The 15,767-nt window shown below is 29.1% G+C and overlaps 1 protein-coding gene and 2 long non-coding RNA genes across 3 annotated transcripts; 2 read left to right on the forward strand and 1 right to left on the reverse strand.

The window, feature by feature from the left end:
- Positions 1–2,289: 2,289 nt before the first annotated feature.
- On the reverse strand, positions 2,290–7,031 carry Sec15 (exocyst complex component Sec15). Its single transcript, XM_083046233.1, has 13 exons — positions 6,835–7,031; positions 6,272–6,437; positions 5,849–6,135; positions 5,654–5,756; positions 5,182–5,424; positions 4,944–5,111; positions 4,799–4,870; positions 4,205–4,339; positions 3,755–4,125; positions 3,417–3,651; positions 3,202–3,343; positions 2,953–3,139; positions 2,290–2,871 (listed from the first exon to the last, which is right to left on the reverse strand). The coding sequence occupies exons 1-13, from the start codon at positions 6,900–6,902 to the stop codon at positions 2,745–2,747; spliced, it is 2,304 nt and encodes a 767-aa protein (XP_082902359.1). The 5' UTR covers positions 6,903–7,031; the 3' UTR covers positions 2,290–2,744.
- Positions 7,032–10,410: 3,379 nt separating this feature from the next.
- LOC145940742 (uncharacterized) lies at positions 10,411–12,054 on the forward strand. The gene is made up of 5 exons (XR_014426067.1): positions 10,411–10,527; positions 10,650–10,822; positions 10,906–11,117; positions 11,213–11,396; positions 11,625–12,054. It is a non-coding gene; the product is annotated as an uncharacterized LOC145940742 (long non-coding RNA).
- A 478-nt stretch (positions 12,055–12,532) lies between these two features.
- LOC145940669 (uncharacterized) lies at positions 12,533–13,809 on the forward strand. The gene is made up of 4 exons (XR_014426054.1): positions 12,533–12,640; positions 12,835–13,012; positions 13,285–13,461; positions 13,651–13,809. It is a non-coding gene; the product is annotated as an uncharacterized LOC145940669 (long non-coding RNA).
- Positions 13,810–15,767: the final 1,958 nt, after the last annotated feature.

Raw genomic sequence — 15,767 nt, forward strand, 5'->3', positions numbered from 1 at the left:
TTTTAATACATATTCTTATATAGCCTATCTCGAGAGCTTTCCACAAAAAAACTATAATTAAGTTATTTTTTATTAAGTACTTTCTGAGTTATGAGACTTGAAGTTTACAGTATTTTGACATAAAATATAAAATATCTTATAAAATATTCAGTTTTCAATAATCTTATCTTAATATTTTTATGCACAGAATAGTGAGATCGATCAATTGGTGTAAAGAAAACACATAATTGCTTTAAAAAAATGTGTTGCAAATTACATTCTTTTTTTTTAAAGCAACTACGTGTTTTCTTTACCTCAATTGATTGATCTCATTATTCTGTGCATAAAAATATTAAGATAAGATTATTGAAAACTGAATATTTCATAAGATATTTTATATTTTATGTCAAAATACTGTAAACTTCAAGTCTCATAACTCAGAAAGTACTTAATAAAAAATAACTTAATTATAGTTTTTTTGTGGAAAGCTCTCGAGATAGGCTATATAAGAATATGTATTAAAAAATAGGGTGTTCCATTTAAGAAATTAAAAGTGACCTTGACAACATTCTTCAAGGTCATAATAATATTGTTATGTAATGCGCCACTTAAAACCCTACAACTTTTGTGTGAAACATTTTCCCACAGAATCACTTTTTCGGAGATAATTTGGCCGTTTCCAGATTTTTTAACCACCCTGCATACATTTTATATTACATATATTTAAATTCGTATTACGAATAGATAAAATATAAGTTGTCATTAGCAAAGAGTGGGTGAAATAAATATTAATTTATCTCTAAATCTATTATTATAGTCTATACACGCACACACGCACGCGCACACACACGCACACACACACACACACACACACATGATGAATTGATATGGGGTAGACTCTACATACAGTCAAATATCTCATAAAAGATAATGCATTTTGGAAAAAATTTTTTGGACAAAAATTATAATTATATTTATAAATAGACGCACTCAACGACAATACCTTGACTATGAATGGCGTTGCCAAAGTAAGGTCATCTTGAATTTTTTAAATGAAATCATAATATTTTGGCTGGATTCTATAAAGCACATATGCGCGCATTTTCTATAATAAACACGTAACATGTACTATAGATAAATGCGCACAAATGCGCTTTATGGAATTTTATTTTATAAATCGATTCCTCGCAATATTCTGTATAAAAAAATATTAGAGTAGGATGGTCAAAAAGTGAATAGTTTACAAGATATTTTGTACTTTAATTTGACATAATCTTACATAAATTATGAAATATCTCGTAAAATATTCATTTTCCGATTATCTTACCTCAAGAAAACACTTAAAAAAAAGTATGTAATTTGCAACTAGCAGCTATATATTTTTTCTTAAAAACAAATGTGTTTCTTTACACCAAATTATTCCTCTCATTATTTTGTACATAAAATATTGAGGTGTAAATAAGTATCTCATAAAATTATTCACTTTTTGACCATCCTACTCTTATATCTTTTTATACAGAATATTACTTTATTAATTTATAAGAATATTAATTTATTAATAAGAATCACAATTAAAAAAAAATATGATATTCCATTTAAAAAATTCAAGATGACTTTGCCCTTGGCAATGCCATTTCAAACTCGTACTGCCGTTGAATACGCCTATTTAAATATTATAACTTGTCTAAAAATTTTTTTTCTATAATGCATTGTTTATTTGACTGTTGGCCAGACTTTTGGCCCACCTTATATATCAATGAAATAAGTGAACATTCGGCGAACGTGTACGACTCATTGTCAGCGAAGGCGGTCACCCATCCAAGTACTGATCATGCCCAACTTTGCTTAACTTCAGTGATCGGACTGGAGAATTGGTGTTTCGTGGTTTGACTGGTGGCCTCAGCGAAGGCAGCTAAACATTTTTGAGTGTCGCCATCTAACGGTGTGACTTGTAATTAATTTTCATGAACCCGCTTATGTACGGGATCCGTGCTTCTATACTCGTCTATATTCTTTGGAAATGCCGGTCTTGCCTTTTTCAGACCTTTGGCTATCTGTCTATTAATCTGTGACACTGCACACGTTGGCATCGTTTTATAAATAAAATATTAATATTATTTTATTCTCAAAAACGCGAACAAAAAAAATACTGAAAAATACTCAACAATGAAAATAAAAGTTATATATATTGTGATCACGTGGGCAAGCACGTAACATCCTGCGCCACCTGGTGTCTGGAGTCATTAAGGGGACCAAGTATTCTGAGGAAAACAATGAGTGTCACTCCCCTGTAATAACTCAAAAATTTTTTATTTTTGAGTTATATCATTGTTGCAGCAAATGAGCGAGCTATTGTTTGACTCGGACACGCGGTTACCTTCAGTTAGAAAGGCATATTAATAATGATGCCATATGTAGTTTATAGAGTCAAAGAATATTTACAAAATATACAACATATATCAAAATATATGAGACATTGATATGAAAAATCAAATAATACATGAAACAATTTTTATAATATTCATTATCAAGAATCGAATTTTTGTGATACTTATTTATAAAAATTACATATTTACACATTTTCTTAAAACACATAAGGAGCTTTCCAGCAAGAAACACACATGAACACAATGTTACATAATTGGTTATAAACAATTTTCGGGACTTCAAAATTCTCTATTCGACAGCCAATTACATCACATTCTATCTGTGTTTTCTTGTTGTAAAGCTCTCATATATTACATTGATTAAATTGATTGCAACTTTTACTGCTGTTGGGTAGTCTGTGCCAGTTGACGCAACTGCTTTAATACAGTTTCAAGTAGTTTCTTTTTATCTCTTTCGCTTTTCTTCAGCACAGTAAACATTGTTTTTTTATCGGATTCTTTTAACCTAAAAAAAATATATATTATTTAAACTTTGTATACATCAATAACGTACAAGATGTAAATAAAACATATATACAAAACATACTTTTCTAACAGAAGTACAGCCATATTTGGAGTTACTAAATTATATTTACTAGAATCGTGACCGTAATCATGAAAATAGGTAGGCCAATCCCAGCTCATAAATAAATCTAATAATTGTCTTAATTGCAAGAAGTATTGCAATAAAGTTCCTTCTGGTAGACCAACGACTGGCTCAGAAACAGCAAATTCTGAAAGTTACAATAAGAGTTGAATTTATTTAAAAGTAGATCAAACATATAATAAAACTTACGTTCGCATTGTATCGTATCTAAATTAACTTGTTGCAGTGCACCCATAGATATCTGTTTCACATCTTCACTCATTAATATACCTAATATGGCTTCAGCTATGTGAGAACATGCAGATTTGCATGCCACTTGAGCTACTTTGTCCTAAAATATTAACTATCAATTATCGAATTTCGGAGAAGCGTACGATACATAATAAATTAATTGCGATATTTACTGGTAAATTAGTAAAGCATGTGAAAGTGCTCTGTAAGAATGCTATAAGATCCGTAATAAATCCTGAAGCATGTCCTTGAGGTTCTGCTAAATTCCAATCATAATTTTCCAATTCTAAAAATTCATCTAGCTTCTTTTTTAATTTATCACAAATTTGTTTTTCGGCGTCATCCCGCGCAACTCGAAACATAGCAGATTCAACGCTCACAGAGCTCAATTGCCCTTGATGCAATGTGCTAAAAAATTTATGAGTTATAAGCAATGAAAAAAAGGGTTTTTTGCAAATTAAACTTATATATATAATATATATAATAGTCTTAAACGGTACTAGATTCTTACCCAGTGATATTAGACACAAATTCTTCTAAATATTTTGTAGATTTTTCAAGATATCCCGTGTTTATTATAATTTGTACTACTTGCAAAAGCGCTAAAGAAGGTTTGTGAAATAATGACGATAAACATCCACTGAAAGTTCTTGTTAGTAAAAGATTTGTTGATTTGCATATCATTTCATCAATTTCAGTTTGGGTAAAATTCAAATCCTCTGAAAATTTTAAGCAAGCATAAATAAATTCTTTCACTTGCTGATAGACCTTTGGTACCATGTCCGAAAATGGAAACTTTTTGGGAAACTCGGCTTTTTGTAAATCCTTATCATGATAAGGAAATAGATTAAGAACTTCATCATATTCTGCTTGCGTTGTAACCTGAAGTGTAATAAACAAAAAGTATAATAATAATTCAAAGAAAGTTATAAGTTATCAAGTGTTTGTACATTATAGTTACTTGAATTGGCAAGAAACTGTCTTCATCCAAAATATTCCTAAACAACTGAACCCAATGTTTCATTAATACTTCATTATAATGCACTCTAATTTCTTGTAACAAATCCCAAAGTTGTTCTACAGAATAGCCATAATTCTGTTTAAAACAAAAAATTGTTAAGTTACATATGCATATATATATATATATATATATATATATATATATATATACATATATACACATATACAGTATCCCAAAGCCAAAGCCATTAGATGTTCTATTAATAACAGATTCTCTAACTAATTTGAAGAATTTTTTTTTAACAAAAATATCGAGGAAGGTCATTATTTTTTACAAGTTGACACTTTTTCTAAATTAACTATTGAAATTAACTGAAAAATGTAATTTGTTAATCTTTCAAATCCACAAAGTTTAATTTGCAAAAGTCCTTCTTTTCTTCATCGCTTATAACTCGTAAATTGTTGATGCTTTGACATTTTTATTGAGGAAAAATTATTCCCAAATTAACTAAAGAATCTATTATATATTAAAAGAACATGTGGCAATTTTAGCAACATCTTGTATAAACAATGACAGGCAAACTTTGTTGCTTACTCTTAAGGTAGTATTGAATAGCATAATGAGATTCTTGATTTTTAATATGAGTGTAGCATCTGTGCAATATGCCTAAAAAAATACAAATTCCTTCATATTACATTAATTATAGCACATACAATATTGAAAATAATAATATATTTACCGAATGTGTGCGTAAAGCATTGACTATTATAGATAATGTCATCTCCCAAAGCTCATCTAAATACGCGCGAGTAGCTAGTCCGTTACCTGTATTTAATATATGATCTTCTATGACGAAAAAACCGATAATGCCATGCAGATAAGTTTGATATCCAATTATACTTTCATGCTAAAAAATAAAAAATATTTATTAGCATATAAATATACATATATTATTAATACTTAATAGATAAATTTACCATATTAATAGGTGGTTGTAAGACTAATCTAGCTTGTTGTTTTCTCTGCTGTCTATAATAAATTTTAAAGGTTTCTTCTTCTCGAAGCACAGTATAAATGTGCATACATCGATATACTGGACTGAAATCCATTAAGTCTTGAGCACTCAGTTCCTCTTCAGCCTCATTTAACTGATTGTTCATATAAGATCTTCTTTTCTTCCTTCCAATAATTTCTGCTTCAATTGCTAACTGTTCAGAAGTCTAATAAAAAATGATCACAAATAGTGTTAATAAATTATACACACATACCTACATAATATTTGTATAAATATATAGAAGTAAAGATAATATTAAGATAATGTAAGATATATTATGTATATAAGATATAAGATATATTATATAAGATATATATAATATAAGATATATTATATATTAATACAAGATTAATATATAGAAATAAAGATATCAAGTATAAAAAAATTATACTCACATGTCTCATTGCAACTTCACCAATTTTTGGCGAATATTTTCTGATATTTTCTAGAAAATCTCGTAAATCAGACATAGAGGCATCTTTTATATTTTCCCGCAATCTGACACAAAGAAAATAATCCTATATTTTTTTGCTTCAACTTTATGTATAACAAAAAAAATATTTGAGAATAATTCTTCTAATTAAACTTACTGTGGAATTTGTTGTGTGATTTGAAAAGAAAATCTATAATTTGTAACCTTCGGCAAATCATGATGCTCTAACTGCTCCAATGTCTTCAATGCTGGATAATAACGCTTATCCTTCAATTGTTTTTGTAACTTTGCATATGCAGCTAAGACAGGAAGGCACATAGTGAGACTGTTTACAGCAGCAGCCATATTACTTTCAACCTTGCGAGCTTTTACAAGTTCTTCGCCTATCTCAATCACTTTGTTGGATGTAGCAGTAATATGTTTATCAAGCTCTAATATTTCTGTCTGTGTAACAATTTAATTTAAATATTAACAGATAATCTTTTTTAATATACAATAATTATTATATAACATTACTGTGCTATTCAGTTATTATATTATTATTATTATTATTATTATTATTAAAGGATATAAAACTAACATTCAGTTGTTGAGCTTGAGAGCGAACTTGTAAGAGTTCTCGAATAGAATCGATAAATCCTTGATAATGATGATTACACATCCTCTCAATATCCTTGTCATGAGCTTTAATACAATCATCCAGCTTTTCCATAAACTTTTGATGTTCATGTCCATCATAAATTGCTCTACAACACAAAACAAATATAATAACACTTTTTTCTTCTCATCTTTTAATCATATAAATTTCTTAAGAATTAAGTATCACTTTCACTTTAATATCTGAAAACAAGATTAATATTATTAGTAGATTCTATTTCATAAAATATTTGTGCTTTGACACCATGATAGACTTTGTGATAGATTAATTGACACTTTTGACATGTTACCCTGTTAAATATTTATTTAAAATACAAAATATAAAATATATATGCAAATTTATTGCTAATTCTCTTTAAAACTGCCTTTAAATGCGTATATTTTGACGTATGCCAATTCCAACTCTTCGTATTTAAACGAAAGACTAGTTTTTCAACAGCACATACTTCAACCTATGAACAAATACAATTTATTAATATCACTTACCGGAATGTTGGACCCAAATAATCGTCAATGCCTTCGATTTCCTGAATCAGAATATCGTATCGCTGCATCGTTATCAAATTCGAAACCGGTTAAGAGTTAATAGGAGTGACAGGCAAAGGAAAATTCCGAATTGACATTGACTCTGTCATAAAGCATGTTCCGATACACACTGCCACCAAAGAATATAGACGAGTATAGAAGCACGGATCCCGTACATAAGCGGGTTCATGAAAATTAATTACAAGTCACACCGTTAGATGGCGACACTCAAAAATGTTTAGCTGCCTTCGCTGAGGCCACCAGTCAAACCACGAAACACCAATTCTCCAGTCCGATCACTGAAGTTAAGCAAAGTTGGGCATGATCAGTACTTGGATGGGTGACCGCCTTCGCTGACAATGAGTCGTACACGTTCGCCGAATGTTCACTTATTTCATTGATATACAAGGTGGGCCAAAAGTCTGGCCAACAGTCAAATAAACAATGCATTATAGAAAAAAAATTTTTAGACAAGTTATAATATTTAAATAGGCGTATTCAACGACAGTACGAGTTTGAAATGGCATTGCCAAGGGCAAAGTCATCTTGAATTTTTTAAATGGAATATCATATTTTTTTTTAATTGTGATTCTTATTAATAAATTAATATTCTTATAAATTAATAAAGTAATATTCTGTATAAAAAGATATAAGAGTAGGATGGTCAAAAAGTGAATAATTTTATGAGATACTTATTTACACCTCAATATTTTATGTACAAAATAATGAGAGGAATAATTTGGTGTAAAGAAACACATTTGTTTTTAAGAAAAAATATATAGCTGCTAGTTGCAAATTACATACTTTTTTTTAAGTGTTTTCTTGAGGTAAGATAATCGGAAAATGAATATTTTACGAGATATTTCATAATTTATGTAAGATTATGTCAAATTAAAGTACAAAATATCTTGTAAACTATTCACTTTTTGACCATCCTACTCTAATATTTTTTTATACAGAATATTGCGAGGAATCGATTTATAAAATAAAATTCCGTAAAGCGCATTTGTGCGCATTTATCTACAGTACATGTTACGTGTTTATTATAGAAAATGCGCGCATATGTGCTTTATAGAATCCAGCCAAAATATTATTTCATTTAAAAAATTCAAGATGACCTTACTTTGGCAACGCCATTCATAGTCAAGGTATTGCCGTTGAGTGCGTCTATTTATAAATATAATTATAATTTTTGTCCAAAAAATTTTTTCCAAAATGCATTATCTTTTATGAGATATTTGACTGTATGTAGAGTCTACCCCATATCAATTCATCATGTGTGTGTGTGTGTGTGTGTGTGTGTGTGTGTGCGTGTGTGTGCGCGTGCATGTGTGCGTGTATAGACTATAATAATAGATTTAGAGATAAATTAATATTTATTTCACCCACTCTTTGCTAATGACAACTTATATTTTATCTATTCGTAATACGAATTTAAATATATGTAATATAAAATATATACAGGGTGGTTAAAAAGTCTGGAAACGGTCAAATTATCTCCGAAAAAGTGATTCTGTGGGAAAATGTTTCACACAAAAGTTGTAGGGTTTTAAGTGGCGCATTACATAACAATATTATTATGACCTTGAAGAATGTTGTCAAGGTCACTTTTAATTTCTTAAATGGAACACCCTATTTTTTAATACATATTCTTATATAGCCTATCTCGAGAGCTTTCCACAAAAAAACTATAATTAAGTTAATTTTTATTAAGTACTTTCTGAGTTATGAGACTTGAAGTTTACAGTATATACACATTTTTTAAAAGCAATTATGTGTTTTCTTTACACCAATTGATTGATCTCATTATTCTGTGCATAAAAATATTAAGATAAGATTATTGAAAACTGAATTTCACAAGATATTTTATATTTTATGTCAAAATACTGTAAACTTCAAGTCTCATAACTCAGAAAGTACTTAATAAAAAATAACTGTTATGTAATGCGCCACTTAAAACCCTACAACTTTTGTGTGAAACATTTTCCCACAGGACCACTATTTTCGGAGATAATTGGCCGTTTCCAGACTTTTCAACCATCCATATAGTATATATATAGGTATATATATATATAGGTATATATATATATATATATATATATATATATATATATATTTGATTGAGAAGAAAGTAATCTATGGATTGTTTCGTGAAAAATATGCATAAAAACATGGAACACAAGTTATCATTAATCAATGGAAACCGCGAGAAGGTGGTAGGTGTCTTCCATCGGGAAGGGATATTGCGGGAATGACAGGATTATATATATAATGGGTATAGGATATAAAGGAGGAGATTGTGCTATGAGCGAGCTTTTAATGAAACTAATGATGGGTAACTTTATGAATAATACACAGAGAATAGCGAATTAAATAAAATATACAAAATTATAATGCGGAAGAAGCAAAATATTTAAAATAATAGCGAATAAAACAAAATTTATAAAGCAATATTAACATGAAACAAGATGACACAAAATATACAAAGCAATAGCAAATAAAGCATATTATATTAAAGCAGAATACAAACAGTATCAATGATGTAAAATTTTAGATAATTTTTTATGTTTTCTCGGAGTTTTATATGCTACAGAATTAATTCTTTTTCTATTATTCTTATCTCTATAATCACGCGAAATCCATTTTAAATGATAAAAAATGTGTACCCGAACAAAAAAAGCTATGATAAATTCGCGATGATGATAACAATTACTATCAGTAACCCAAAAATCGAAATGGTTTTTAATCAGCATATCACCAATAGATTTACGGAGATGCGCTGCAATTCCTATTTTATGATTATCCCTTATAAAAAAAGTCATGTAGACCTGAGAAGTTTGCGTTTCGAGTTTATATTGTTGACCCTTTTCCGCGTACGTGATTGGCGGTCGATGATATCGCGAGAGAGAGGTGTGAACGTAATTGCTGAAAGTTCGGTGACACATCGTGAGTGGGGTTAATGCAGAGAGGACAGAGGTTAAGAGAAATGAGAGGTAATATACAGGGTGTCCCATAATTCGCGAACCACCCGTCAGTTGCAGGTAGAGTAGGTTAAACTGAGTAAAAAAGTCCTCTACCATTTTGCGATTTTCTCAATAATTAATGAGAAATAAATTAAAGAAAATCAGCCAATTCGAGCGATGATAAGCGTGCAGCGAAAAGAGACAGCCCACTCTGGGGTCCAGAGTTAGCACTACTCGTATGTAGTTACTGTCTTTTGTAAAGCGCTCCTCCCCGCTTCATCGCGCGTCTAGCAACCGTGTAACATTATACTGTTTCTTTTCGCCGCATGCTTAGTAACGATATGAAACTGGGCTGTCTTTTCTCGCCGTCGTCACGCGAATTGGCTGATCTTCTTTTTTGATCGAATTTATTTCTCATTAATTATTGCGAAAATCGCAAAATGGTAGAGGACTTTTCTATTCAGTTCAACATGCTCTACCTGCAACTGACGGGTGGTTCGCGAATTATGGGACACACTGTATATAATATGAATATAGAATATAGAATATGAATATGAATATGAATATTGATGAATATGAATTTGTGAATGAAAAAGGCCAGCAAGCAGCAATAGGCTCTCTTGGAACCACCCATGCTAAAAATCGCCAATAACAAAATAATAAAATCGCCAATAATAAAATAATCCGCGAGGTCTGTATATATTTATCAAACTTATCACAGCTATAATTAAGATAAACTTTAATCTACATTTATGATGAGATAAATGCTATAGATGAACATGACTAATTATGCTCTTTGTGTGACAATTATAGATTTTAACAGAGGACTCAAAGATGGAGAGTAGTAAATTCAGAGTGACAGGTACTGGACAACAGAATCAGGAAAAAATAAAGAGTAGGCCATAGTAAATTTTATGAAGTTACTTCTTGTGTTGTTGCATCAGAGAAACAGGATATTATGAAACCCGAAGATTATCTTGAAGAAGGTAAGGTATAAGAATATTTATCGCAAGAATGAATATAAGAATGGCAAACAAATTTTTAATTTAAATGTATGTCTATGATTCAGAATTAAATACAATATCACATGTTCAACACACAAGAATGTACTATTTTCAATGGTGTCACTTATCTGGGAGCAATGCTGCAAATGTTGCAATAAATGCACCAAAATCAGAGTGTGAAATACAACATAACATGAATATATTGAATGCAGAACAATCTTTAAATTTAGGAATAAAAGTTTGTCTCGGTACCCAGTAGTTCACAAAGTTCAGTTATGTGAGTATACTTAAATTTATAACTATTATGTGAAAAATCAGGGGGTTATCTATTAAAATTATACAATAAATTAATCTATACTCTTAATTTTTCAGTTTATATGATGCCGCAACACAACAGGCTATTCCGCGTTACGAAGTGCAATGTATTTTATTTTACGCACGTGGCGAGAGTATTGGTCTATGTGCAGCGTGTTTTGCTTTTACGTGGTCACACGGTGATACTTTAGAGTCTGCCATTTATCAATGCCATGTTTTCCGCTGTGACATCTCAGAAGCGGTATGTTTTTACCATATCATATATAAACATCTGATTATCATATAAAATTGTAACATCTCATCTTAGCTATTTTTTTTACACTTTGTCCAAATTATACAGTTGTGCGTATACATAGATAAATATATATATATATATATACATATAGTATATATATATATATATATATATATATATATATATATATATATATAAGATAATAATTTTATTCTTTTTAATTATTTTGTTTAGGTTGGACAAGTGTCAGCTTGCTTTTCAAAAGCGTTTCACAGAATATCACGTTCAATGACACGTTCATTGACGGGTAGTGATTTCAATGGTTTCAATACTGGAAGTGAAAAAGTTAATTTTAGTGTATTCATCTTTGAAGTCACTATGGAAATAAAAGAGGAAGATGGAAAGGGCGCTTTTAGTACAGTCCCTAAGGATAGAAATTGCTTTAAATTACGAAGTAATGTGGTGAAACAAGTTTGTTTGAGCATCCAGCAAGTGTCCAGTAAAGAAGGCGGCATTACGCTTGAAGTTGAGAGGTGTTTCGGGGTGCTTGTTAGTCCTGGACGAAATGTTAAGCACAGTGATATGCGACTACTCGAGATGGTAAAGAGGGATTCACACCAGCAAGTTAATTTTATGTCTATAATCAGTTCAGATGTTCGCAATATTACAACAATAATGTTTCTTTATAATAATGTATATATGTAGATAATTCACATATGTAATATAAATAAATATTTAATAAATTTACATAGAGTTGGCCAATAACGTTAATTTTTTTATATGTTTAATACAACGAGCAGTGTCAAATTGTTGAATTATATCTTTTAAATTTACATACTTACCCACACAGCACATGATATTGTACGAATATTCTATATTCATTCTGTGAATGTACGTACTGTACGTAATATACTGAGAACATCTCTATAATATCTTGTGTAGTATATTATTTTTCGTATATTCTCAGGATATTATCAGAACATCTTGTGTAGTATATTATTTTTCGTATATTCTCGTATATTCTCAGAATGTACTTTTAATATCTCTTATAGTATATTATTTTTCGTATATTCTCATAATATACTATTGAATTACGCGCATTTTTACTTATGAGCGGATATGTATGCCATTTTGGATACGTAATTTCCGCTATTGCCGTCATTTGTCTTTTCCTTGTTCTTCTTCACTGACCACGTGCAAGTGCTATGTGCAATCTGGTGCAATTATATTACGATTGTGATTAATCGCAGGTAATCCTTTTTATTTTCAAATAAATTAAATGTAAAAAGGGTATTTTATAAAAGCTATTCAATGATTTATTAATACTTCATAATTATAAACACACAAATTAACCTCATTAATGCAAATTATAACCTCACAATCGAATATTATAATGTATCAAAAATATGTATTTTTATGTGAAATTCTTATTATTATGTTACAGCATTTGCACAAAAAAGGACGTCATTATCAATTGTCGTTTATTATATCAATTATCATTTTGTGATCTCTGCAGAATCTTTCTAAAGAAAAAGTGTTCTCCGCATACACATATATACATATGTAGATAGATGAGATGTAAATGTGAAAAATAAAAGTGAAACTCTGGATTCAAAAATCAAGTGAGTTTTATAACATATTTTAATTATATAGTGTGTACGATTAAGTAAGCTAATTGTTACTGCAATTAACTTTTAAAACGATCTTAAAAGACTAATGTATGCCAATACTCTATATTTGTATATTACACATTGATAATGAATGAAAGATATTGCATACATATAAAATAATATGTTAACTAGGCTTTTAAAACCGTTTTAAAAGTTAATTGCAGTAACAACTAATATATATTAATATATGTATTCTTATATGAAGTTCTCATTATATGTTACAGCGTTATTTGCACAAAAAAAGGACGTCATTATCAATTGTCGTTTATTATATCAATTATCACTTTGTGATCTCTGCAGAATCTTTCTAAAGAAAAAGTATCTCCGCATATACACATATATATATATAGAGATGGGATATGTAAAAAATAAAAGTGAAACTTTGGATTCGCAAAAATCAAGTGAGTTTTATAACATATTTTAATTATATAGTGTGCGATTAAGTAAGAGCTAAGTTATTATACTGCAATTAATTTTTAAAATGATTTTAAAAGTTAATTTCAGTAACAACATATAGCATATAGCTTGTTAAATATGTTTTAGATATTATTAAATGTATTCTTATGTGAAATTATTATTATATGTTACAGCGTTTGCACAGAAAGAACATTATTATCAACTTCGTGATCTAATACTTTCTGTGAAATAAGAAAAATTATATACATATATATAATAATAAATAATAATAAGTAAAATGTTTATATAAAAAAATATAAAAGTGCAATTATACGTTCAAATAATATATGTGCAATTATAACATATATTTAAGAAATTTGAATAAAAAGATTTTGTGTGAACAAAATGTTAATATTTTACACCAAATTTTTATTTATAGTAAAATTTATAGTTAAATTTATAGTATAAATATAAATGGATTATATATATATATATGTACCGTAAACACTCGAAATCTGTTTTTCCGTATACTTAGTAGTCAAAATTTGCATATTTTTACTAGTAAGTATATGAAAAAACAAATATGGGGTGTTTACGGTAACATATATCATTTATATTTATATATAAAATATAGAAAATATAAGTTAATCTATAGGATGTCTTGAGTATATTATTAGTACATTATTAGTACATATATGTATATACCAATGTCATACTCAAGACATTCTATAGATATACTTATTATATACTAAAAGATATTTTCAGTATGTACTGAGAAGCAGGAAAAATCGGACATAGTAGCATTCTTAGTACATACTCAGTATATCGCAGTATGTATTTCGAATGTTCCTAGACCATACGCAATATACTTTTGTGATATTCTCAGAACATTCTCGGAATTTACATGTGCTGTGTGGGTATATATACTTACTCCAACAATTTTTTATGTCAAATAAGGTATTAATTTATGTAAAAAGTATTTAGTTTTAAACAAATGTGTTAATGGCACTATTGAAATAGATATTTATTTGAAATTAATAGCTTTTTTTTACAGTAGATTATTAAAATATAAAAAATAAAATAAAAATATATATTTATAAAATAAAAAAGTAATAAAATTTTAAAAAATATAAAATTTTTTATAATAATCTTTATCTTTCATCATTTATATTTACTTTCATAATTCAATTATTATTAAATTTAATATTTTATTTGCAATTTGTAATTTATTTCTACTTCATGTTATCGATGGAGGTTTTAAAAATATAATATATTAATTTTTGAATCATACCACACACACACACACACACACACACACAACATATATTTATGACATATAAATATTGAACACATAATGTAGATTTTTATTAGAATAAACTACATAATTACATAAATACGCAATGTAAATGAAACATGAATGAAAAAAATTAATTAAATAAATATATTAATTTATATGTAAAAACTTCATTATTTAATGTTCCTTTCATCGTCTCATTATCCACAGTGGTACTTTTACGCTTTATTAATCATCTTCTCGATATCTTTCTTGTTTTCCTAAAATGATAAATTTTTAGTTTTTATATTTTAATTTTTGTATTAAAATTCTTTTGGATTAATAAATAATATATAGATATACTTGGGAAAACTTTTTTGAAATATATTATTTAAAATAAATTTAATAAAAAAATAATTTCTTTACATTGACTGTAAAAAACTTACTTTATAAATAAGCTAATCTTATTAATAAATTACAAATTCAAAAGGAGGCTATATGGAGCCACGCGTAGGGTGTAGGTACGCAAATATTAAAAACAAACTTGTTGGAAAAACAAATTTATTGAATCTAAACGTTTCGGTCCTTTCTTTGGACCTTCTTCAGTAAATTTAATACAATAAATAATAATGGGGAATCTACATACTACCGCACGTAGCGCAAAAGCCATGAGCCCCCCCTATCGATATCCCATTAGATAGACAAAGTGACATAATATGTCATGAGGTCCTCAAAAGTGGACTCTAATGAAGAGTATAGTGAGGAATTTCCGAAAAGGGGCTCACTCTTACTCACACACTCATCCATCGCACGTTCACACGACCGTACGCGGACGCGCCCGACGCACGAGTGAAGAAGATATTCGTTCTGATGCTCTTTATAAGGCGCCCTACCACGGCTCATAGCCTGTTATCGAAGTCAATGTCAAACAATGTGTGGAATTTATTTCTCCTTCTCTCTCTCTCCCTCTCCCTCTCCACTCTCTCTCTCTCTCCCTCTCTCTCCCTTTCCCCCCTCCGTCTCTCTCCCTCTATCACT

Source organism: Prenolepis imparis, unplaced genomic scaffold, assembly GCF_030444845.1.
Source record: "Prenolepis imparis isolate NDT839.2.m4 unplaced genomic scaffold, iyPreImpa1.0 SCAF_9, whole genome shotgun sequence".
Classification (NCBI taxonomy): Eukaryota; Metazoa; Arthropoda; class Insecta; order Hymenoptera; family Formicidae; genus Prenolepis; species Prenolepis imparis.

What these genes read in the sequence shown, in the direction of transcription:
- Sec15 (XM_083046233.1), bottom strand. Translation starts at nt 6,902, where the DNA reads ATGCAGCGATACGATATTCTGATTCAGGAAATCGAAGGCATTGACGAT. An exon ending in GTGAAGTTGCAATGAGACAT is followed by an intron (nt 5,425 to 5,653) that starts GTGAGTATAATT and finishes ATTTTTTATTAG; the next exon opens with ACTTCTGAACAGTTAGCAAT. An exon ending in GCTGTACTTCTGTTAGAAAA is followed by an intron (nt 2,872 to 2,952) that starts GTATGTTTTGTA and finishes TATTTTTTTTAG; the next exon opens with GTTAAAAGAATCCGATAAAA.